This window comes from Populus euphratica, unplaced genomic scaffold (assembly GCF_000495115.2).
Source record: "Populus euphratica unplaced genomic scaffold, PopEup_1.0 scaffold12.1, whole genome shotgun sequence".
Taxonomy (NCBI): domain Eukaryota; kingdom Viridiplantae; phylum Streptophyta; class Magnoliopsida; order Malpighiales; family Salicaceae; genus Populus; species Populus euphratica.
Window position 1 is genome coordinate 841,802 of NW_011499858.1, and position 22,506 is coordinate 864,307.

General features: G+C 33.4%; 4 protein-coding genes, 1 non-coding gene and 1 pseudogene across 6 annotated transcripts; 4 read left to right on the forward strand and 2 right to left on the reverse strand.

The window, feature by feature from the left end:
* Nucleotides 1-488: 488 nt before the first annotated feature.
* On the forward strand, nucleotides 489-1,503 carry LOC105124101 (peroxidase 65-like). The gene is made up of 3 exons (XM_011023966.1): nucleotides 489-593; nucleotides 748-891; nucleotides 1,057-1,503. The coding sequence occupies exons 1-3, from the start codon at nucleotides 489-491 to the stop codon at nucleotides 1,501-1,503; spliced, it is 696 nt and encodes a 231-aa protein (XP_011022268.1).
* A 506-nt stretch (nucleotides 1,504-2,009) lies between these two features.
* On the forward strand, nucleotides 2,010-2,082 carry TRNAK-CUU (transfer RNA lysine (anticodon CUU)). Its single transcript has one exon. It is a non-coding gene; the product is annotated as a tRNA-Lys (tRNA).
* A 446-nt stretch (nucleotides 2,083-2,528) lies between these two features.
* LOC105124102 (peroxidase 50-like) lies at nucleotides 2,529-3,965 on the forward strand (annotated as a pseudogene).
* Nucleotides 3,966-3,997: 32 nt separating this feature from the next.
* ATSTE14B (Isoprenylcysteine carboxyl methyltransferase (ICMT) family) lies at nucleotides 3,998-5,657 on the reverse strand. Its single transcript, XM_011023708.1, has 2 exons — nucleotides 5,443-5,657; nucleotides 3,998-5,013 (listed from the first exon to the last, which is right to left on the reverse strand). Exon 2 carries the CDS (start codon nucleotides 4,911-4,913, stop codon nucleotides 4,320-4,322), a length of 594 nt encoding a protein of 197 aa, XP_011022010.1. The 5' UTR covers nucleotides 4,914-5,013; nucleotides 5,443-5,657; the 3' UTR covers nucleotides 3,998-4,319.
* A 2,522-nt stretch (nucleotides 5,658-8,179) lies between these two features.
* FSD3 (Fe superoxide dismutase 3) lies at nucleotides 8,180-11,426 on the reverse strand. Its single transcript, XM_011023710.1, has 8 exons — nucleotides 11,216-11,426; nucleotides 11,020-11,109; nucleotides 10,660-10,851; nucleotides 9,890-10,061; nucleotides 9,106-9,179; nucleotides 8,996-9,022; nucleotides 8,883-8,906; nucleotides 8,180-8,801 (listed from the first exon to the last, which is right to left on the reverse strand). The coding sequence occupies exons 1-8, from the start codon at nucleotides 11,327-11,329 to the stop codon at nucleotides 8,676-8,678; spliced, it is 819 nt and encodes a 272-aa protein (XP_011022012.1). The 5' UTR covers nucleotides 11,330-11,426; the 3' UTR covers nucleotides 8,180-8,675.
* A 1,892-nt stretch (nucleotides 11,427-13,318) lies between these two features.
* On the forward strand, nucleotides 13,319-18,659 carry LOC105123923 (pyrimidine d). 2 transcript variants are annotated; one of them, XM_011023711.1, is made up of 11 exons: nucleotides 13,319-13,712; nucleotides 14,395-14,477; nucleotides 14,813-15,136; nucleotides 15,324-15,579; nucleotides 15,820-15,900; nucleotides 15,993-16,100; nucleotides 16,210-16,239; nucleotides 17,071-17,208; nucleotides 17,704-17,741; nucleotides 17,843-17,942; nucleotides 18,214-18,659. In XM_011023711.1, exons 1-11 carry the CDS (start codon nucleotides 13,572-13,574, stop codon nucleotides 18,286-18,288), a joined length of 1,374 nt encoding a protein of 457 aa, XP_011022013.1. In that variant the 5' UTR covers nucleotides 13,319-13,571; the 3' UTR covers nucleotides 18,289-18,659. The 2 variants fall into 2 exon arrangements, with proteins under 2 accessions (XP_011022013.1, XP_011022014.1); XM_011023712.1 differs by lacking the exon at nucleotides 13,319-13,712 and having other exon boundaries at nucleotides 14,393-14,477; nucleotides 14,866-15,136.
* The last annotated feature ends 3,847 nt before the right edge of the window (nucleotides 18,660-22,506 follow it).

Below are 22,506 nucleotides of genomic sequence, written 5' to 3' on the forward strand. Positions count from 1 at the left end.
TAACAATAACATATAAAACTTAAAATTAAAAATATTCATATAAATAAATTTTAAATTATATCTTTTAAATTTCATATTACTTCATTAATTTTATAAATTACTCATATTAATTATATAATTAATAACATCATAATTATATTATATATAAAATATCTAAATTAGTTATATAATTATATTAAAATTAATTTAACATGAAATATATTAAAATATAAACAGCTTTTCTAAATAGTTTTTTATTATTAAAATATATATAATTAAAAAAACTATATTTATATCATTTAAAAAGTTATTTTTTCTATTCAACTCTTCAATGTAACATTTTTTATTGGAGATGCTGTTAGAGTGCAGAAGCTGCACCAAAACCAGAAAGAAAAGCCAAAACAACTCTTTTATCCCTGGTTTTCTCGAGGGTACAGAAACAAAACTAAAGCTGGGGTAGCTTGGCTTTTCTTGTTGTCTCAACTATCCTTCTCTATTTGGATTTTACTATGGCATCAGCTGCCACAACACCCATACATCGTTGGTGCAATAACCAAGAGTGCTCTTATCAGATTCAAGAGACTAAACTTGACAAGCTAGCTACTATACATATAGTACGATGAACTTGTTAAGAGAATCATAATTAATTTCCTTCACATTATACATCACTTCTTGATGGATAAAGTTCAATTGTCACTTCTTTCTGCAACCCATTTTTTTTCTTTTTGATCCTGGTTCCTTGCACTGCTAGAGGACCAAATGCACTAGGCCTCAGCGGAGAGCGATGCAGAAATAAATCTGTCACTGACAGATGGCTATGATGCCTTCTCTCGAGCCAAGAGAGATTCGGAGTTGCAATGCCCTGGCATTGTGTCTTGTGCTAATGTTATGGCCATTGCCTCTACAGACTTGGTTAGCTTGGTAAAACCATCCTCGCTATCCATGTATTTTTGCAAAAATATTTCCAATATATCCATTTACCAATAATTCTTGATACATTTTTCATTTAACATTTGTGTTATCCACAAGTATCGAAATCTGAAAGAAGATTATGTATTGCAATGCATGTTTTTTTAGGTGGGAGGTGAAAAAAGGAAGAAGAGATGGGCTAATTTCCAAGGCTTCAAGGGTGGATGGGAACCATCCTCAAGAGAACAAGCCATCCCTCTACTAATCTCACTCTACAAATCCAAAGGCGTATCTATTCTACACATGATGGCCTTATCAAGTGGACACAACATGGGGTTTCTCACGCTGCAAGGAATTCATGCGAAGAATTTATGGCTACAACAGCACATTCGACATGCACTAACAATGAACCAAGAACATGCACTGACCCTTCGTGGTCCTCGTCCTCAGAAACATCGACTTGATCCTACTGTGGTTGCCCTTAGTGATGTAGCAACCCCATTTAACTCTTACAATGCTTATCAACAAAACCTTAAAAAAGTTCTTGGGTGGCTTGCAACTGACCAAATGTTGGGTTTGGACCTGTTAACTCGAGTTCCTTTGTTGCAATCATGATAAAGTTGTATCAAATTGGAGTTAAGGCAGGGAGTGATAGCGAGGTTAGAAGACACTGTGACTCCTTCAATGATCAATTGCAAGAGTCACTGCTATCTTTCTTCTGGGGGAAGTTAAATAGGATACTTCAATTCACATTATGACATTCTTCTATGTTGTAAGATGTTTCTATTTTAATACAATACCGATCTCCAAGTTCCTAGCAATGTTTCGTCCCATGATAGCTGGACGGGCAGGCTATTTGGATGGTATCCTGCATCCATTTGGCAAGAAAATATTTGGAAAAGAAATATTAATTGAAGTCCTCATCCATGTGTTATAAAAAAAAATAGATGAAAGCATCTCATCCCAGAATAAATTTACAGCACAAAAGTTCCCTGTCTCGGCCTTCATGTGGACAGCCCTCAGCCCTTTTCGTTGCACAAATGGCTAAACAAGTTTTCGGTGGCCTAGGTTTACAAGAAGATAATTAATCAAAAATAAAAAAAACCAGCACTCAACAACAAGCCCGTCTAGCTCAGTTGGTAGAGCGCAAGGCTCTTAACCTTGTGGTCGTGGGTTCGAGCCCCACGGTGGGCGTTTTGATTTTCATTTATCCTATACATAATTTTCATTTTAAAAACTCGAAAAACAAGACACCTCTATTCAAGAGACAAAACAAGGCAATTCTTGACAATGCCATTCTTGTGTCACTAAACTTTTGTGTGTGTGTTTTATTTTTTAGCAATAACAATAGTCTAAACATTTGTTATTTAGTGACCAACAATTTTTTTTTTTTGCTTAATAAGAATATTTTTGTTTCTGTGATAAAAAAAAAGTGCTTTGAATTTTGTTTTGTTTTAAATTATTTTTTTATAATTTTAGTGTGTTGATATCAAAAATTATTTAAAAAAAAAATATTATTTTAATATATTTTTAAATAAAAAACAATTAGTAAAGTAACTATAACCTCAAATTTTGATTGAGATTGATATGCTTATTTTGGTTAAAGACAATACACTTCACTTCATCTCTCTAAACCCTTGTCATGTTCTCATGGAGTCCACCACCAAAAAGAGAAGGGAAAAAAAGACCGAACTCATTTTCCACCCCTTATGACATAGAGATCAAATTGCTTGAAGCCAAAAGAAAGAAAGACCCAAAATTGGAAGTAGAATTATGATGAAAGGTAATGGGGAAAAGAGAGGCAAGTTGAGAGTTCTTACAAGCAAACTAGTCTTCGGTGTCCAACCTTCTGCTAGTATATAAACATTTTGATGTGAAGAGTATTTTATCTTTTAAAACTTCCAAGTCACTATGGCTAAAGCCTTGTTTTTGGTTCTTCAATTTCTTTCCCAGGTTTGCCTTGGCCTTAACATACAATGCAGAGGATGGTCACATCTTTAATGTAGTTGCTTACAAGTTTTCAGAAGCTCATGAGTCTCCGAATCTTCTCCCAAGGCTGCTTTGTTGAGGTTAGACCCATTTTCTGCTCATAATCTATTCAGTTTCTTTTCAGCTTTCCACTTTCAATCTTTGATAAATCTCAAGATTTCTGTTAACATCATCTTTGGTTGTTTCATGGAGGGTTGTGATGCATCAGTGATCAAGCAACACTGTAAAAGTAGAAAGGGATGCAGAAATAAACCTGTCTTTATCTGGAAATGTTTTTTACTTGCTGCTTTTTTAGCCAAGAAAGCTGTTGAATCATATTGTTCAGGAGTGGTTCCCTGTGCAGATGTCTTGGCAATTGTTACAAGAGACAGTTACAATGGTAAGAGCTAAGAAATTAATATAGGTTTGAAGTTTGTCAGCAATCCCAACTCGATATTCGTGCACTACTCAGCTAAGAGCTTAGGTTTGAAGTGAAAATGGGAAGAAGAGATGGGCCAGATGGCCGTGTCTCTGAGGCTTCGAGAGTGGCGGGAAACATTCTTCACGCGAATGACAGTCTCTCAAATAACCTCACTCTTCCAATCCAAAGGGTTATCTATCCTCGACATGGAAGCCCACTCGGTCGGTGCCTCTCGCTGCTAGGAGTTATGTCCAGAATTTATAGCTGCAACCTGTCACTTGACGTTGACCCAAACATGAACCAAAACCATGCTAAAGAATTTCTTGAAACATTTCCTCAAGCGAATTTTGATCCAACTGTTCTTGCGCCAAATGATCAGACAGCATTGAATTAGACAACGCCATTTACCATAATCTTCAGAAGGGCTTTGGCTTGCTAGGAAAGGATCGGTTGGCTTCGGACCCAGGAACTCAGGTTTATGTGAATTTAATGGCCAAATATCAAGAGCTATTTTACAGTCACTTTATCACAGCCACGATCAGGTGAGGTACTACTGCAGGGGTTAAAACAGGGAACGAGGGAGAGATCAGGCAAGACTGTGGATCATTTAATAATAACAGTGTTTACTCTATTGCCAACAAGCAGACCATGTATGGGTTTGTTCTATAACTTTGGCATTAAATCCTATAACATAAATGACAGCAAGTGAATATTTTCAAATGAGCATATAAATAAAAATATCATTGTTTAAAGCATACGCAAGATTACAGACTTACAGTCTTGGTGTAGGATCAAAGAACAAAAATTATCCCATTCCAATGAATTTGGAAATTTTAAATGGATTGACAACAAGAAATTAGAGTCAGCTTTAACACCTAATGTAGTAACGGCAAATTTAAGCTCACTGGGATGATCAGTTCAGCTTCAAAGAAGTTCCATCTCTCTTCAAGAAAGCATCACTGGAACTTTTCTGAAGCTATCTTCATGAAGCAAGATGAGTGCTACAGATGAGTTCAACTGTTTGTGCAGACACCATAAGATTTCACTTCACAAAAGGAACCCCAGAAGGAGTTCGCAAAGCATATTCCTCGTACTTCAACCCAAAAAACTGCCTCAAGAAAAACTCTTCGTATGGTATCCGTTGAGCAAAGAAGCGCCAGACAACAATTGCAAATCCAATTGTCGATATGGGATTACACAACATTATCTGAGTGCCAACTGACCAGATTAAAAAACCAGTATATGATGGATGGCGAAAAAACCTATAGATTCCATGAGTAATCAAATTATGGTGCTCCTCATGATAAACCTTAATCAGATGCGTGAATGCTAGTCCAGCTGTTATAATTGCTAGTTTCCGAATAATCTCTCCAATTGTAACCATCACGAGACCTAAATTGCTTACCCACCAATATTCCTTCAACCCAGGAAATAAAGCAATCTCAACGACATATTCGAGCAATGAAAACATCATCGCAAACACATAAGCTTTGCTGATCAAAAGTGAACTAAGATTAACTTTTGATCTCCCGTGAATAGCAGCCGCTAAAACGTATTCAGAACCATGAAAAAAGAAAACAGCCAGAAACATCTGGGATAAATGTCTGCAAGCCGTATATCCAAAAATTTCTGTCATTTTGTTAGATCAAAGAGAGCCAATTTCAGTCCCTTGTGACACTCAAACTTGTCTCCACACTAATGTGCTAAAGGCAGTGACTGTAAAAATAACTTCAAACCTGAAAAAGGACAGCGGCTTGACATCATTAATCCTGAAACCTTAGGCTTCCTATCACCCAAAATTTGCTTCAACAATAACATCTTTCTCTGAAAAACAATAAAGGGTTTCTAAATTTGTTTCTAAATTTATCAAGATTTGATGGTTATTATCAACATAGTACAATCGAAGTCCCAGAAACAGAAAAGATTATACATTAAGGTATATCATATATTATACTAAACATATTACAATGATGGAAAAGTCGATTCCTTTAACCATATACACAACATAATTGATAAAGAAAAAGAAAACCCAGCATTAAAAGCAGCTTGAAATCACACATGCCAAAAGGTTATCAAGAGAATACTTAAATATTAACTAGAGCCTTAGATGTACAAAAAGAACTTCAAAGCTTGAATCTTTAAGAGTCTAAAGAGAGAGTTTTCACCTCTTGAAATTGATATCGAGTTCTGCCGGTTGGATTGAGAGAGAGAGGAGATGGGCTAGAGAGAGATTAATGTTTGATAACTCTTGATAAAAGGGACACCATTTTAACAAGTTTTATGGAAAAAGAAAGAGAAATATTCTATTACTGAAAAAGGGAGTATATTTACTTTCGTTTCGTGAATTTGTGATGCTGTCGTTTAGCTCTCCTAGATTTTTTGTGCCGCTGCCATCGGGTCGAAATATTCTTTTATAACTTAAAATAGATGAGAAGATATTGGCAAGTAAAAAATCTGATGTATACTGGAAATTTTTTAATATAATAATATATTAAAAAATATATTTTTAAAAAATAATAAATTAGATTGATTAAAACTAAGTATATTTAAATAAAATCATGTTTTAGCCATAAAATCATGATAATTCTATAAAATTTAAACCAAAATAAATTAAAAAAACTATTTATAATAAAGAAAATATTAAAAGCCAAAAACAGAAAAAAAAACATTTAATTTAAAAAAAATCTAAAACAATGGCTTGAGTAAATATAACTCGGTGGTTCATGCAATTCCACGAGTCGGATCAAATTGTTTTGAATAAGTAAAAAAATATCAATGTTTTTCTAAAATAAAAAGTCATAACTCATACTAAATCAAATAAGTCGAGTTAATTTAACAAAATAATTAAAAAAATAACAACAAATAATAAATAAATTTTTTTTTAGATAATCAGAACAATTTTAAAAATCAGCCAAAAATCTTATAAAAAAAAATAAAAAATACTTGAATTTAATTTATAATTAAACTAAATTGAAGGATGAAATTTAAAAAATAAGCTTAAAATAACCAAATATGACATATAAAAAATTTAAGAATAAAAAATTTAAAGATGATGAAATTAAAAATAAATTTTAATTTTATAAATTAATTTAAATAAAAAAATAACAATTAAAACAACATATACCAAATCTTGAGGAATAACAAATCCAAGGATTGCTATAAAAATTTGCAAGGACAAACATAAAATTTGAGAAGGAGAGAGAACAAGATAAAAGAAAGAAAGAAAAGTTATTCGCAATTAAATTAGAGAGGATCACATCACATGTGTCATGTAGAGCGATAATCCATGCTATAATGATTTATAAAATATTTAAGAATATTTTTTATTATAGTACATCACTGTATGCACCACCCAAACAAAATGGAACGGCTTCCTCATTGACTCATTTTATTTATACACCAATAATTTTTGTTTTAATATTTATAAAGGGATGTAATTGCACCTGGTACTAAATGAGTATTGTAAAAAAGCCACTATGAAATTATGAATAAACCCTTGAAGCCAAGGTTAAGTTTTCTTTATGTCAAGGGCAATTCAGTTTATACATTGTTCATGGAAAAGTTAAATTTCTAAAAAGCCCCTCCGACCCAAGACAATTTTTTCTTTTTTCACTTTTAAAGGAAAAATAGTAATTTAAGTATTCTAAAAATTGCAAAAAAAAAAAAAACATTGCTATCTCAAACAATTCAAGAATGATAAATAAACCCTATGAAAAGATTTATTTATTCTTTTAAAAAAAATTCATTTGATTTTTGCAAATGACAAAACTATAATTTTACTATTCTAAAAATTGTAAAAAAAATAGTGCCAAACAATTCAAGAATGACATATGAACTTTATGAAAAGATATATTTACCTTTTAAAAAAAATTCTTTTGACTTTTTGCAAATGACAAAACTATAATTTTACTATTCTAATCCAAATTAAGTAAGTCACGAGGCATAGTTTTTTTTTTTTTTGTTAATTGTTAATTTGTTCCCTTATTTTTTTTTATATACAAAGACAGTTAATACAATTTATCTATTTTAAGAGTTTAGATTGTAAAATAAATATAAGGCAAAAATCCTAATTTTTCTGGTGTTATCATCTATCTATTATTCAATTTCACAATTGTTTTTGTTGTCTATTTTTTTTTCAATTATTATTGTCAATTGTGATGGCATATTTTTATAAAAGTGACATGTTTTTATTATTTGGAAAATAAATAACATTTGTGGATGGTGCTGTGGAACATGACAACAATATAACATCCTTTAAATTAGAATTTCTACCCAAGATCAAAAATTTCTTAGGAAAAAAAATTATTGGTGTTGGAGATTGGTGAAAAACATTATGATTCTGAGGAAATAACTAATAGTATTTTAATAGTTATTCATTAAAAAAAAATTAAATACAAGTAAGAGAAAAAAATTCTACATAAAAATATTTTTATAATTTTTGACGGTCATGATTTCTATTCTCTTTTTATCTGTGTCTTTGTATTTTTTAAGATGAGTCCATGAAGTAATTAATAAAATGCTATTAATTATTTTCTGAGCACTATAACATTTTTATTTTTATTTTTGAGATTGATTTCAAAGCTGATGAAATTCCTAGCTGTAATAGCTACCACACTTTGATAACTAATAAACAGCTATCACAATTTCCCGTGCTTGAGTTTTGACAAATGTTGTCCATTTCATGATGCCATCCGAGGAGAAATATTATGGCCAAATGATATGGGGACCTTTCATGGGTTCTGCTTTGAAACAGGATTAAGCATCAGCTTTAGAAAGCTATTTCTCTGATGAGTGTGCACATACAAATCCGCTTCAAGGAGGAAAAAGAATAAGCAAAAGGGGAGACAGAACTGAAATATTAATCACGTTGACCGCAAAAGAGGAGGAGGAAATGCTTCAAGATAAATAAGTGCAATTTGTTGGCATTCCATTTATATCACAGGAGTACAGTTTCCAAAAGCCATAATGTAACCATACTAATTAGCTGCCAAGGTGCTTCTGGAGCTAACCATACTAATTAGTCAGAACAAATTCATTATAACATGTCCTCAATTTCAACATTAAGGTCATTTATATAATTACCAATGACAAAGGAGAACCAATTAGTTTACTACTACATTTCCTCATCTTCTGTAACTAATCTGATTCCTGGAAATCCCCAGAAAACATCAGGGGATCTGTTTGTGTAACCAAACAAAAATGAAGGACTGAACTAGTGAGAGAACTAATCTCTTTACTCCAACATGACTGCATTTCTACCTTCAATGTCTCAAATGAATCACTTCTGACCTGCAATCACTTGGAAGTTATCTCTCTTCAATGTCTTGAACAGATCACCTCTGACCCAGTCACATGGAAGCCACCAGAGACTGCTGAATCATAGTTCCCGGGTCAAATGTTAAGCAATAGGAATTTTGGGTTCGCCTAGATTCACGAATGCCTCTGCACGGGCCATGCGTGCCATCGCCATGTTCCACGATACAAGGTGGTCCATAAATGCGTTGACATAATTCTCTTTGTCATTCTGTTCAAAGAATGCCCCGTGATCAATACAGGAAAAAAACTCATGATAGAAGAAAGAGGGATGTCAAGTGATGGTGCATACCTTATAGTCAAGATAGTAAGCATGCTGCAAGACATGCAAACAAAAGAGTTATAAACAGCTTAAAATGTTAGAACCATCAGTATGTGTGTTAGAAAGAGAGATTATAAACTTACCTCCCACATATCTAAGTTGATGATAGGCTGCGAAAGGAAAAAAAAAAAGGATGACCAGTGCAATTAATGATAAGAAAATCAAATATGTTAGGTCATAGAGATTGACATACAATGTCACCCCATACAATTGGCGTAACTGCATTCAGTGTTTTAACTACTTCTAGTCGTGGTTCTTCTCTCTTCACTGCAAACAAATTACACAGAGGGGGGAAAAGGAAATGGTTGGTAAAACAATAGGTTGCCAAAAAACAATAAAAAAAGAAGATCATAATGATAAGCAAAATGAACAAGTTTTGCTTTCTATCTGCTCCTTTCGCTGGAACAAACACAAACATCTAAAACAATTTTTTTAGTGTGTTTATATGTATATATGTAAGCATGTATGCATGTGTATGCAGATGCACATGTGCACACGCACACACAATAAGTGGTTTTCTTTGGAATGTGACATGCTAAATAATACTCAGAACTGAAAGGAGCATAATACCTGGCAACAACCAAAATGAAATTTATGCTACATTGCTCACAAACTAATAACTCTTCAGTACTCTGCTGCACGCTCAAATGCAAATAATTTAATTAAGTTAAAGTAAAGTAAGATGAGAACAATTTTGGTGCATTTCTCTCACCCCCTTGTATAATCAGAATTCCTCTTCAGGTAGCCTTTCAAGGAAATAGAAGGTTTCAAGTCGAAACATGAACGCAGAACATCTCTCAAATGTTGAATTTTACACCACAAATTTTTTGATTTGAAAAAAATCTAAATACCTTTTTGTTACCACTATGAAACTACTCTATCTTGAAGACAGTTTCAAAATGAGTGAATTCTAAATCAACAACTCCAAAAGGTTCAATTCAAGGTTTAAAAGCAAATTAACTGGAGGAAGGACATACAGACAAGCCAAACCCAGCCAGAGCCAAATAGTGTAAGAGCTGTTTCTGCAAACTTGTTTCTGAAATTTGTAAAGGAACCAAAATCCTTCTCAATCTGCTCAAGCATGCCAAGTTCTGGCATGTCTCCTCCTCCAGGTTGCATAGATTCCCAAAAAAAATCATGATTCCAGACCTGCAATTGGAGGATCAGATGTTAGCTTTTAATTAGAGTCTTGCAAACCTTTTATTTTGGTAACAAGAATTGTGCTTGAAAATGAACCGAAGAAACTACATATGCATAGAATCAGCCAGAAGACAAGTTCAGGCTTCCAATCAAAATATGACTGCACAAATAAGCAGCAAATTTATATTAGAACGCTACAGTTGAAAAAGAATCACCAAGACACCCCTCTTACGACCAAGAGTCGTCATCCATAAAAAACAAATGACAAGTCTAGCTGGATGCTGAAAATTAAATCTTTATTCTAAATGTTATGAACATTGCAACAACTCTTTATTAAGGAAAAAAAGAGAACTTGTTTCAGTAAGTTCTAGTGAAAAAGACTAACAACACATTGTACACAAGCTTTTGTAAAAGAAAATCAATATTAGAATACATTCAGAATTTTACAAGAAATTAAACTCAAAAGGTTAGAGGCTATAACCTCAAATGACAAGTTCCGCCTATACTTTGAAGACTCCTCTAACCACAAGCTAGTATAGATAAATTCAGTTTCAATGAACAATCATTCAAGATTTATGACAACACGCTACAAAACCTTGTATATTACCTGGGCAGCATTGTTGAACTCAGGCGAAGGGTTGCCATTGTTATACGTCACCTTGACAAGGTCATCCAGAGTATATCCATAAAGTATATCACTTTTCGCTAATGCTTTATTCAATCCTTCCACATAGGCACCGTGATGTTCTTTCCAATGCACCTCTACTGTCCTCTTACTCATATAAGGTTCCAAAGCATTCTAAAAGTCAAAAGACAACAAAAATTCACACAATCCATTTGTTATCCAAAAAGAGTTCTTATTTATCTAATTCAATCCCCATTTCTCCAAAAAAACAGATAAAATAAGCAAAAACCGTTCCTTTTGAATTGAAACCCTTCAAGTTGAAGGAGAAAAAAGATCACTGACAGGTTTATAAGGAGGGGTCTTCAAGGCATAGTAAGAGACAACTCTTGAAGCTCTTTGGCACCCATTAAACTGTTTCCTTTTCTGCTTAAACTGAAAAGACAAAGATCCAAAAGGGCATTCATGAGTGAAGTAATTGAACACAGAGCAAGCAAAACATATTAGTTAGTGGAAAAGAAACAAGAACAGAGCAACAAACCAAAGTAGGGAGTTGCTTGTAAGGGGGAGTCTTGAATTGGCAAGCAAAGCTGCCTGTCACTGGAACTTGACAAGATGGAGAGGAAGAGAAAAGATTATAACTAAAACAACCCATCTTTGCTGTGCAATCCACTCTTTCTTGCCCTGTTGTTTTTGAACAATTTTTTACTTGGTACAGTGATGCAAGTATTGAACTGCTTCGAGTAAAAAGATTTCATCGCTTTGGTTCTTTTGGGCTCATTTAGTGTGTTGTTTTTGTTTTTTTGTGACATTGTAGCCCAGGGCCCATTTGAGTCGAAAGATCTCAATTTTCAAATTTGCCCAATTTATTTCCTTATCTTTTTTTTTTCTTAGGGTTTTACATGGTTTTAAGAGGATGAATAAATAATAAATATTATTTTTTTAATGTATTTTTATTTAAATTTTTTTTTATCACACTTTCAAATATACTCTGAAAAAAAATTTGGATAACTTCCAGGAACTTCAATTGTGTCATATGTCATGATTTTTTTAAGGAAACTTGATGATTATGCTAATGGAGAGAATCATGAATTTGAGATTTGTGATCTACAGTTATTTACTCTTCCATAACTACTGTGTCATTGTATCTGTACTAATGAACCTGTACTCGTATTTTTGTTTTTGTAGGATGAAATTTTATAAATCAATAAGATATGATTGCATGTCCTTCAAACTTCAATCTGAGAATCAGTGAATGAACAGATTTGGTCTGACAATAAGCCACAGTACCAGCACAGGTGTTTAAGATGCTGCCCAGAATGAATTCATCAGGTTTCTCATCAGCTTCTATCAGCATGTTGAGTCATGATAAGCTTTACAATCATAGCCTTCATGTACGAATGCAGACATCATGGCCCCCAAGGCTGCTTTGTCTGGCCTATCAAGCATATTGAAAACCTTAAAAGAATCATCCAAGAGCTCAAATTTAACTTCACCTTTGATTAATGAGCTGCAGAACATTTCCATGAGAAGCAAAGCCAGATTAAAGAGGAGTTTTAACAATTGTTTTTCAAAATGTTTTTAATTTAAAAAAACATCAAAGTTATATTTTGTTTACATTCCAGCAACTAATATCAAACTCTCAGGCACCCTCTCTGCTGCTCCAATACCCCCAACTTAGCATAAAAGCTCAAACCCAGAAAGGTTTATCTCCATTCCAATTTTCGATGCAGAACAATGAACACAGAAGCCAAACTCCCTACCTTGTTCCACACTATCCCCCCGCGTCTTCATAACACTAACCAGTCCAAATTCATTTGGCACAAACTCACTTCTTCTCATTTTCAAAAACACTTTCAAGTCTTCAACCACACTTCATCTTCCCCACATTGAATAGCACCATAAACCAGCGTGGCCCAACAAATAACATTTCTTTCAGTTATTTCGTCGTTAAACCAATCACGCAAACCCCAATTTTTACATAAAACTTAATCAAATTATTAGTAACAGAAAATCAGTTGTAAATCCAAGCTTAATAATATTGCAATCCATACCTAATTATTTTTAATTTTATTATTTAATATTAAATTGATTAAAAACTAAATTTAATAATTTATTTTTTTAATTTTTATTAGATGAACTCAATTTTATAACATGATGATTGTGTTTAAAGGATTAACCCAAGTTGATTTAAATCTTTTATATTATTTTTTAAATTAATAGTTTTTTAAATTTTATTATTTAATATTAAATTAATTAAAAATTAAATTTAATAAATTATTTTGATTGAATAATTCAATTTAGCCCTTGTCTATGAGCTTGTGTCAATTTGATAGATCAATTCTTACATAACAAAAAGTTTCCAAATTTATATTATATTTACCACATTTGGTCCATTAAATTGTATACAATTTTGGGACAAATTAATCATATAGGTAGAGACTTTATTACTTATAATTCAATTAGATTAGTTTAAATTAACAAAATGTAAGAATATATTATGAAGAATAGTTTGCTAAATTGTCAAATACGACTTTTCCATACTTCCAATTTTTTCATTATTTTTCGTTTAAAATTAATTTTCATGTTTAAAACGAAGAGTAAAATTCTTATATTGAAGGACACCCCCACTATTAAAAGCGCGAGTAAAAAGGGGTTTATGCTTAAAACCACAGCCATCAAACCAAAACGCAGCCTCTCTCTCACTCTGCTAAAACCTCTCGTAACCTCTCTTTCTCCACCTCTAAAGCCAAAACACCACAAAATCCTTCTCTTCTTTTCTCTCCTTTTGCCTTCTCTTTCTTTTTTTATTCAACTTCTTTTGTCCTTTTTTGGTGGTGTTCATAGAAAGTAAGATTCTTTAGAAATTTTGCAAAGTTGTGAGTGATTCTCGATTTATGGCTTCAAGGGTTTCAAGAAGGTTACTTAAAGATTTTTTGCTCAAAAGGGTTACTTCAACTCCTGTTAGTAGTGTTAGACATTTCTCGTCTTCTTCTTCATCAGAAACTGCTCCTAAAATTCCTCATTTCTCAAAGAAGGTAACTTTTTCTGTTTAATCTTTTTTAACATTTCTGGTTATAGTATGAGAGATTCGAGTGATAGCAAAAATGGGTTCTTCTCGGATTTTTTTAGTGTTTTGGTTGTATTAAGGTTTTTCAGAACTGGTTTGGTTCAGTTGAGCTTTTGTTTTATTGTTTTTTTGGGTTTTAATCATTGATGAACGTGTGAATGTAGATATTCTTAGGGTCTAAGTTGAGGTTTTGTTTTGAGACTATAGTTTCATTTTTTTAATATTCTGTTATGGTTTTATGCTGCAAGACTCAAAGCAGGAGGCTTTTTAGTTGTTAAATTACCGTTTCAATATGCTGCAGTGATTGATGTTGTGATACTCGAGGATAAAGTGCCATTGGACACACCGAATTTTTGTGATTTTAATGAATTCTTGTTTATTGAATGAATTGATGCTTGTTGTTCTGTTTGTTTTCCCTGCAAACCTTTGCGTAAATCCATTTCTTTTGCCAATTTGCCATTTTTGTTGATGTTATAAGTCTCTTTAGTATGCTGCTTTAGAATGCAGTAACGAATATTAGTGTGACTTTTGGCGCCTATTTTTTGTTGTTCATATTGCACAAATTTCCTATTGAGCTCCAGTGAGATTCATGAACAGAAATGTTTCTGTCCGATTCTGAAGTGCAAATCTCCTTTTGTTTTCCACTACAGGGGAGGTTGTTAACAGGAGCGACCATAGGACTGGTTATAGCTGGAGGAGCTTATGTTAGTACAGTGGATGAAGCAACTTTCTGGTACTTCATTTGAAACTCTGACAAGACATTTTCTTAATCCGCATTTGAACTTGTTACATACATATTGGTACACTGATTCCAGATTACTGATGTAAACATAAATGTGCCATGAAAAAGAATGACAGGTTCATGTGGTGAAAGAATTTGGATGCATATGATGATACATTCTGATAATTACACTTTGTTTAAATTTTTTAATGCTTTTATAGCTTTGGATTTAGATGATTAGACAATCTCATGAATCACTTATAGTACGAGTTCAATTTTGAATTTACCCTTGTATACTTGTGTTTATTCTAGGATTTCAACTTATTCTGCATAGAATATTATTGCAGCGGTTGGCTATTCAATGCAACGAAACTCGTGAATCCATTTTTTGCTCTTCTAGATGCTGAGTTTGCTCATAAGCTTGCTGTCTTAGCTGCTGCTCGTGGTTGGGTTCCGAGGGAGAAGAGGCCTGATCCATCAATTTTAGGACTGGAAGTTTGGGGAAGGAAATTCTCCAACCCTATTGGCCTAGCTGCTGGCTTTGACAAAAATGCTGAGGCTATTGATGGCTTGCTCGGGTTAGGTTTTGGCTTTGTAGAAGTCGGCTCTGTTACCCCTGTTCCACAAGAGGGTAATCCAAAGCCACGAATTTTTAGATTGCGCCAGGAAGGGTGAGAATACAGTTATTCTTTCCTGCACTTTTTATTAGTGAAAGTTTGAGTCTTTAATGCTTGGGAATGGGAAACAGACCCCTTTTTTATATTATGGACTTCAAAAATGTGTTTTGTATGATTTTACATTGGTTTCTTGAGAAGTGCTTCAACACTGATTTATATGATTGCTTGGTGTTTGTGCCAGTGCAATTATCAATCGTTGTGGATTTAATAGTGAAGGCATTGTAGCTGTTGCAAAGCGATTGGGTGCACAACATGGGAAACGGAAGTTGGATGAAACTTCAAGCGCTTCATCTACCTCGAACAATGATGTCAAACACGGAGGCAAAGCTGGCCCTGGCATTCTTGGGGTCAATCTGGGGAAGAACAAAACAAGTGAAGATGCTGCTGCAGATTATGTACAAGGGGTTCATTCATTATCCCAATATTCTGATTACTTGGTAGAGCTTTCTTTCTTTTCATCTTTTTTCTTCTGTTACTTGTATTCCTTATTGGCACAGTTTACTAGGGTGGTCTTTTGACACTCCATCTAGCTTTATTTTCCTCACACTTGTATGTATACTGTGGAAATGAAAGATGGAGTGCCAATAGCATGACTCTTTTATCCAGTCAAACACATGACAGGCTAAGAGGAATTCAATTCTGTTTAATGTGATTTGATGTTCCTTTGTCTTGTATAGGTAATTAATGTGTCATCACCCAATACTCCTGGGTTGCGTATGCTTCAGGGAAGAAAGCAGTTGAAGGACCTCGTTAAGAAGGTGTGGATGCTTATGCCTGACTCACACTTCTCTTGAAATTGCGTGATGCTGAGTTAACTTTTTTCTTTCTTTTTTTTTGGCTTTTCATTTAGGTCCAAGCTGCTCGTGATGAAATGCAATGGGGTGAGGAGGGTCCTCCTCCATTGCTTGTGAAAATTGCACCTGACTTGTCAAAGGAAGACCTTGAAGACATTGCAGCAGTGTGTAACTGCTCCTATTTTTCATTTCTGTACTCCACTTCCACATGCATCACTCTTATAGTTCCCTGCTGCATCACTCTTATAGTTCCCTGTTTGTGATTTTGTGTAGGTTGCTCTTGCACTCCGCTTGGATGGTCTGGTATGTTTTATTACCGTCAAGAACTCCATCTGCTTCACTTTTACCAGGACATTCATGTTTTGGTGTTCAGAACTTTGGTTACTTGTCAGATGAATGAAGCTTTTCTGATTAATTTTTTAAAATTAATTTATGACCTAGTTACAGGTATGGTGGATGGTGTAGTCCCTGGGTTACTTGCATGAAACAGTGATTTAGTGGTTCCAGTTGTTTTAATTTAATTAAATACCTATGGACATCACATGTTCTGCTGTAATGCATCACTCTAGTGTGTGTCCTTGGTAGCAGCAATATCCCTGGCTCCAACCCATTAACTATGTTGTGGAATGTGATTTTTCACCTGGATATGTTCCTTTTATATTCCTGTTGAGGTTAGGCTTGAAGGTAGTGGAGGGATTAATTTTAGTTGCAGAAGTTGATATCATGCAATTAGATCACATCACATTACGATATCTATATTGAAAACTTCTCATAACTAAAACTAAACTATCTGTCTACATATAGTTGCAAGTGCAGCCTAAAAACGAACAAAATATAATAGCATGTTGGTTATTATTATTATTTTTTTATCATATTCTTGGTTTAATGATTGGAGTAAATTTAAAATATATTTCTCCAATCAGTCTTATTTTGTGAATTTGGTTTTTGTAGAGAAGAAGATGATGCTTTCATGTTGTCCAATAACAGCAGTAATATGATTTTTGTGGATGAAGTTGCAATAATGATGTATGCCTACACACACACACACAACTCACTGCAGAATAAGGGCATTATGTCCACACAGTCATGTTACTCTCTAATCAATGCTGATTTTAGCTTCTTCTCTTGGGATAGATTATATCAAATACAACCATATCAAGACCAGATTCTGTAAAGAAATCCCCAGTGGCTGAGGAAACTGGTGGCTTGAGTGGGAAACCTCTCCTCAATCTGTCTACCAATATCTTAAAGGAGATGTTTATTTTGACAAGGGTATGTTGCGTGTTCTTATGATAATTTTAAATTAAATTCAAACTCATCCTCAGCGTTCTCCATAGCTCTCAATTGCTGCGCTGCCAGGTTCAAAATGGTAGTTCTTTAAAAAAAAGGTCCAATTATCATATGCTTTGTATTGTATCATAATTTCCGATGTAATCCGGCTCATTTTCTTCCTTTTTAATAGACAATCCTCTATATACACCCTAATTTACCCCATGGTCAGATGCTTGTTTTCCCATGAATGCATTCCTCGCCTCGTTTCATGTTACCTAGTAAAACCCTTTTTTATTCTGCTGTCCGTTGTCCTATTGGATTTTATGTATAACCATTTTATAGTTATTTTCCCTGATAATTGAATAACATGGTTATATTTTCTGTAAAACATGCTATCTTACACTGTTTGGCTGAATCATGTATTAGTTCTTTTTTGCTATGAGTTCATATTGTCACGGGTTATTTGTTGAGCGTGCATATTTTGTGTCATTCCAGGGAAAGATTCCTTTGATAGGCTGTGGGGGTGTTTTCAGGTAAAATCTAAAGAATGCATCTTAAATTCGTTACTGTCATTGACATGATGACTGCTTCGCAAATTCATTATCTGAACTTAAATTACTTGCTGTCAACTCAGTGGTGAGGATGCATACAAAAAAGTAAGAGCTGGAGCAACTCTTGTGCAGCTTTATACAGGATTTGCCTACGGCGGACCTGCCCTAATTCCTCGAATAAAGGTAATGTTGCAATCTGTTTCTGCATTGTTGGCGCCTGAAGGCAACATCTAGAAAATAATATGTGTTCTATTTTATGGAAAGTGCACTTTTTTCTCTCTCTATTGGATTCTGAATGACTTTTGCACAGAGCTTATGTTCATAGCAAAGCATCCTTTTGGGAGATGGTTGCATTTATGATTAATGAATCAGAAATACAAGAGTAATAATTATAACATAGGAAATTGTTACAAATTGTTTCCAAATGCAATATAATAATCGGGCCTTCTTGCAGGCTGAGCTGGCCGAGTGCTTAGAAAGGGATGGTTTCAAGTCCATCTCGGAGGCAGTTGGTGCAGATTATAGGTAGTGTATCCTTCAACAATGAGAGAGAAGACTGTTGCAGCATGCAGGCAATACACCATAACAGAAACAAATGGAAAGAACGAACATAAGCGTATGGAGAGCTCAGCTCTATACTTATTTCGTTTGTTGAGCAATCTTTACTCTATTAGCTGGTCTCTACAGTTTTGTTTTATCTCAGCTCTCCCCCGCAGAATCTCCAGTTCTTTTTCAGATGTTTTCTGAACAATAAGAACAAATTTGGAAGGAAATAGAAATTCTCGGAAAGAGGGTTGTGAGTTTTGCTATCGCACAGGATACACTTTTGCCTCATATAAATTTTAAGATGCGCTAGCCTCTCGCCAACTGGTCCAATACACTTCCCAGATTTCAAGATGAGTTGAGTTATTTATGCATCGATTTTATGGTAAAGATATTCATATAGTTTCTTTATATATGTATATATATATGAAGATTAAGTTACATTTGTTATGATTTTTTAAAATTGTTTTTAACTTTTCATTAAATTTGAAGTTAGAATTCCTTAACTTTTAACTAAGAAATTTTAATTTATACGATCTCTTTTTTGGAAGAAACTTGCTTTGAATGTTTTTATCATACATCTTTTATTTGTTTTAAATCGATTTTATTGTAAATTATTTATGAAAATAACTTTTGAATTATAATGTGGTAATTGAAGACCTGCTTTCTTTTATGAACTTGGGTTCAATCCTTGAAGCCAGCGCAAAAAAAAAAACTTATTAAAGCACTCGATAAGTTGTTTATAAAATTTTCAATTTTTTTAAAAAATTAATATTATTTTTATGTTTTGAATTGTTTTGATGTATTAAATCTAAAAAATAAAAAATATTATTTTAATATATTTTAGTATAAAAAACATTTGAAAAAGTAATTGTAACTACACTAGTTTAGTTTAGTCTCAATTGATATAAACTAATTTAAAAGTACTATTTATCATTTAATAAAAAAATATAAGTTAAAAGTTAATTTTTATACTATTTTTATTTATTTATCATTCCTATGAGGACGAAGAGGTAATTTTTTGTGTTTTTTACACACTAATTTGAAGTTTTTTTTTTAAGAAATAAGAAAATAAAAAAAATTCAGTACAATCACACTCCCAATCTTTTGAACTTTTAGGATAACAATAATACTGTTATTTTCTCAGAATAATTTATTATTATTGGTTGTGTTTGTATATTAAAAAAAAAATATCGCATCATGGTATAAATTGATTTGAAAAATAAAAAAAATTACATTTCTCATCTAGAAAAAACTAAAAATCTTAAAATTGATATTGATTCTATATATTTAAAGTATGAGCTGGTTGTATTTAAAGAAAGGTTTTATTGCTTGTGTTTTTCTAAATCTATTCATATGCAATAATATTCTAAGTCTGTTCATGATTTATGTTAGTCTATAAAATTAAAAAACTCGTTAATTTTAAGAAATTTCTGGCATTAATTACTAAAAATTTTGACGTTAATCTCTTAAAAAAAATTATCAAAAAATAATATTAGTATTTCAAAAAATTTATCAAGAAACGACGTTGTGTTCGAAAAATAAAAGATTTGTTGATTTTAAGAAACTTTTTACATTAATTCCTAAAAATAGTTTCTTTTGATCTCATGAAGAAATTCCATATCAATATCTTAAAGAAAAGGACTATAACACCGATCCCTTCTAATGATAACAGTTATGCACAAAAAATTGAAAATCAGCACTAATAATCAATCCATTATCTCAAGGATTCATCAATATATTCAAAAATCAATTTGGGTTTGAAATCAACCTTCCAGGGAGGCTGTAAAGAGGGCCGAAAGTTGCTGGAACTTCGAGGAAGCAGTTGCGTTGCGTCAGCTCCTGTTTGAGCTTCTTTCCTGCATCCAGATGGGAATAGGTTTGCTACTATGTATTGAGTGTGAAATGACGTACCTTTGGTCCAAATTTGGTGATATTTAGATATCGTTTGGACTGGTTTTGGAGTTGGCAAAAAAAGAGATACTGATGCTGTCACCAGGAACATTCACTATCAAGGCTTCTGTGTTGATGCTAGTTCAACGGTTTCGTGATTTTATTTTTAGCAGAAATCTGACTGAGATGACTGTGGGTGTGTTTGAGAGATTCTTGTAGAATCTGGTAGTCTTTAGAGTAGGTTTGGGCAAATTTAGGAATTGGAAAACCAAAGGTGTGCTGCTGTCTCCCTGGGGACGTCTGCTGCCGGAGCTTCTGTTTTAACATCTGTTCAAGCCTGTTGTTAACGAATTTTGGGATGGAATTTGTTTGGGATGTTGGAATAGATGTGAAGAAACCGTGGGAAAATCTTGGATTTTTTTAGAATAGTGGAAAGTCGTGATTCATGGGAGTGAAGAGCTGTTGCACAGATGCTGTCCTGGAGAAGCTCATTGCAGCAGCTACTGTGTCTTCAGGTCTGTTCAAGGTTCATATGAAGGAGGTTTTTTGTGAAATTTTTCTGAGGTTATCTCAATTATCTCAAGTATATCAGGAAGTTTAGGTAAAAAGTTGGGCAATGTTGTCTGTTGCCTTTTCCTTTCTCCCCCCGCCAACCATGGCTGCTCGAGTTTCTCCCTTTAACTTTGTCGTGTCATGGTTTCCTACTCATCCCACTCCCAATGCCTTCCTACTCACCCCCCAACATCGTGCCTTCCTTCTTTTTTTCTTTTTACACTTCAGTCCTTGTTTCTTCTTCTTTCATCCACTTTGCTCACTATATTTTTGTGTTCTTTTCTTTCTTTTAAGAAAAATCCTTAGAAAAAGTGGATCAAAATATATTTGTTTTTCATGAAATCTTGAGGTTTGTACTTTCTTGTTGTGGTGATGAACATGAAGGTCATAATGACGATGAAGCTTCACACGGGCTGTTCTCAGGTTCAGGGTCAAGTAAATCATCAAATGTTGGAACACGATATGTTTGGTCTTGGGAGAGGGTATTTGGGAGGCTTTCAATTCCAGTGCCTTCAAGGCCTGGAATTGCTATCTATACCTACAGTATCATCATCTAAACCATCTCCCTTTCCTCTTCATCTTCAACGGCTTCGTCAAAACCATCCCCTCAAGCTTCGGCACTAACTCTGTGTCTGCTTTGTGTTTTACTTCACATGTTAACACACGAGGAGAAACAAGAGGCAAAATGAAGGTTTTTTTTCTGAGATGTTGAATGAAGAGTTTCTAACTTCTCTTATTATTCCCCTGTTGTGATTGAATAATAAGTTGCAATTTCCTTCCTGCTTGAGGTTAAAACAAACGTACGATTTGATTGTATCAGAAATGTAGTGAGCTTAAATTAGAGAGTACTAATCTGGAGCTGGAAAATGCAGCAGTTAATAAGAAGTCAGGCAGGAACCCTTGCTTCAAAGAGGGTTAAGAGCAAGAAGGATGATAAAACCTTTGTAGCTGTTGAGATTGACTCATCTCGTAAGAAGAGGCCATTTCTTCTGTTCGAAAAACCGAGCCATATCAGGTTTTAGCCTCCTGAAACATCGAGCCATAATGCGGTAGACAATCAAAGTACTGGTTCGTGAACTTCTTTGTGAAACTCGGTCGATTTGCATATATATATATATATATATATATATATATCATATTTTTACTTTCACACCAGGGTATTATCTATCGCTGTAGAGCACTCGCTTAGTGGTTGAATTTGGTGGAGATTTTCTTCTGCAGCGTCATCCCACCCGTGCATACGATATCAGCTACCCGTATAACGCAGTTTGTATTAAACAGGCTCACCAAGCAATCGAAGCAGCTTCATATAAAATTTAAAATAATAATTATGAATTTAAAATTTAATGCGTTAATTTAAATAAAATAGATCGTGTATCGTGCACGCATATAAAGGTTAGTTTTTTTTATATTTGTTGTGAAGATGGAAAACAAACACAAATTAAAATATTTAATCAATTTTACTTGATCAATTTGATGAGTTTATAAACAACTAAAATAGATGATACCAATGAGTTTAATAGTTTTTTTTTATTATATTTTTTTTTAATTATATGATAATAAAATAAATGTTTGCATAAAAGCAACTCAATAATATTTTTTTTTAAATCATGGTTGGTTACACTAAAAGAACACTTAGTAATGTTTTTAAAAGACATTTATAATATTATTTAAAAATAAAGTAAAAATTAAATAGTATTTAATCAAATAATATCTAAAATATATCCTTAACTAATTAATTTAAGAATTTAACAAAAAT

What these genes read in the sequence shown, in the direction of transcription:
- LOC105123923 (XM_011023711.1), top strand. Translation starts at nt 13,572, where the DNA reads ATGGCTTCAAGGGTTTCAAGAAGGTTACTTAAAGATTTTTTGCTCAAA. An exon ending in ACCTTGAAGACATTGCAGCA is followed by an intron (nt 16,101 to 16,209) that starts GTGTGTAACTGC and finishes GATTTTGTGTAG; the next exon opens with GTTGCTCTTGCACTCCGCTT. An exon ending in AGATGTTTATTTTGACAAGG is followed by an intron (nt 17,209 to 17,703) that starts GTATGTTGCGTG and finishes GTGTCATTCCAG; the next exon opens with GGAAAGATTCCTTTGATAGG.
- FSD3 (XM_011023710.1), bottom strand. Translation starts at nt 11,329, where the DNA reads ATGGGTTGTTTTAGTTATAATCTTTTCTCTTCCTCTCCATCTTGTCAA. An exon ending in ACAAGCAACTCCCTACTTTG is followed by an intron (nt 11,110 to 11,215) that starts GTTTGTTGCTCT and finishes TTGTCTTTTCAG; the next exon opens with TTTAAGCAGAAAAGGAAACA. An exon ending in TCAACTTAGATATGTGGGAG is followed by an intron (nt 8,907 to 8,995) that starts GTAAGTTTATAA and finishes CATGTCTTGCAG; the next exon opens with CATGCTTACTATCTTGACTA.
- ATSTE14B (XM_011023708.1), bottom strand. Translation starts at nt 4,913, where the DNA reads ATGACAGAAATTTTTGGATATACGGCTTGCAGACATTTATCCCAGATG.
- LOC105124101 (XM_011023966.1), top strand. Translation starts at nt 489, where the DNA reads ATGGCATCAGCTGCCACAACACCCATACATCGTTGGTGCAATAACCAA. An exon ending in AGCTAGCTACTATACATATA is followed by an intron (nt 594 to 747) that starts GTACGATGAACT and finishes CAAATGCACTAG; the next exon opens with GCCTCAGCGGAGAGCGATGC. An exon ending in CCATTGCCTCTACAGACTTG is followed by an intron (nt 892 to 1,056) that starts GTTAGCTTGGTA and finishes ATGTTTTTTTAG; the next exon opens with GTGGGAGGTGAAAAAAGGAA.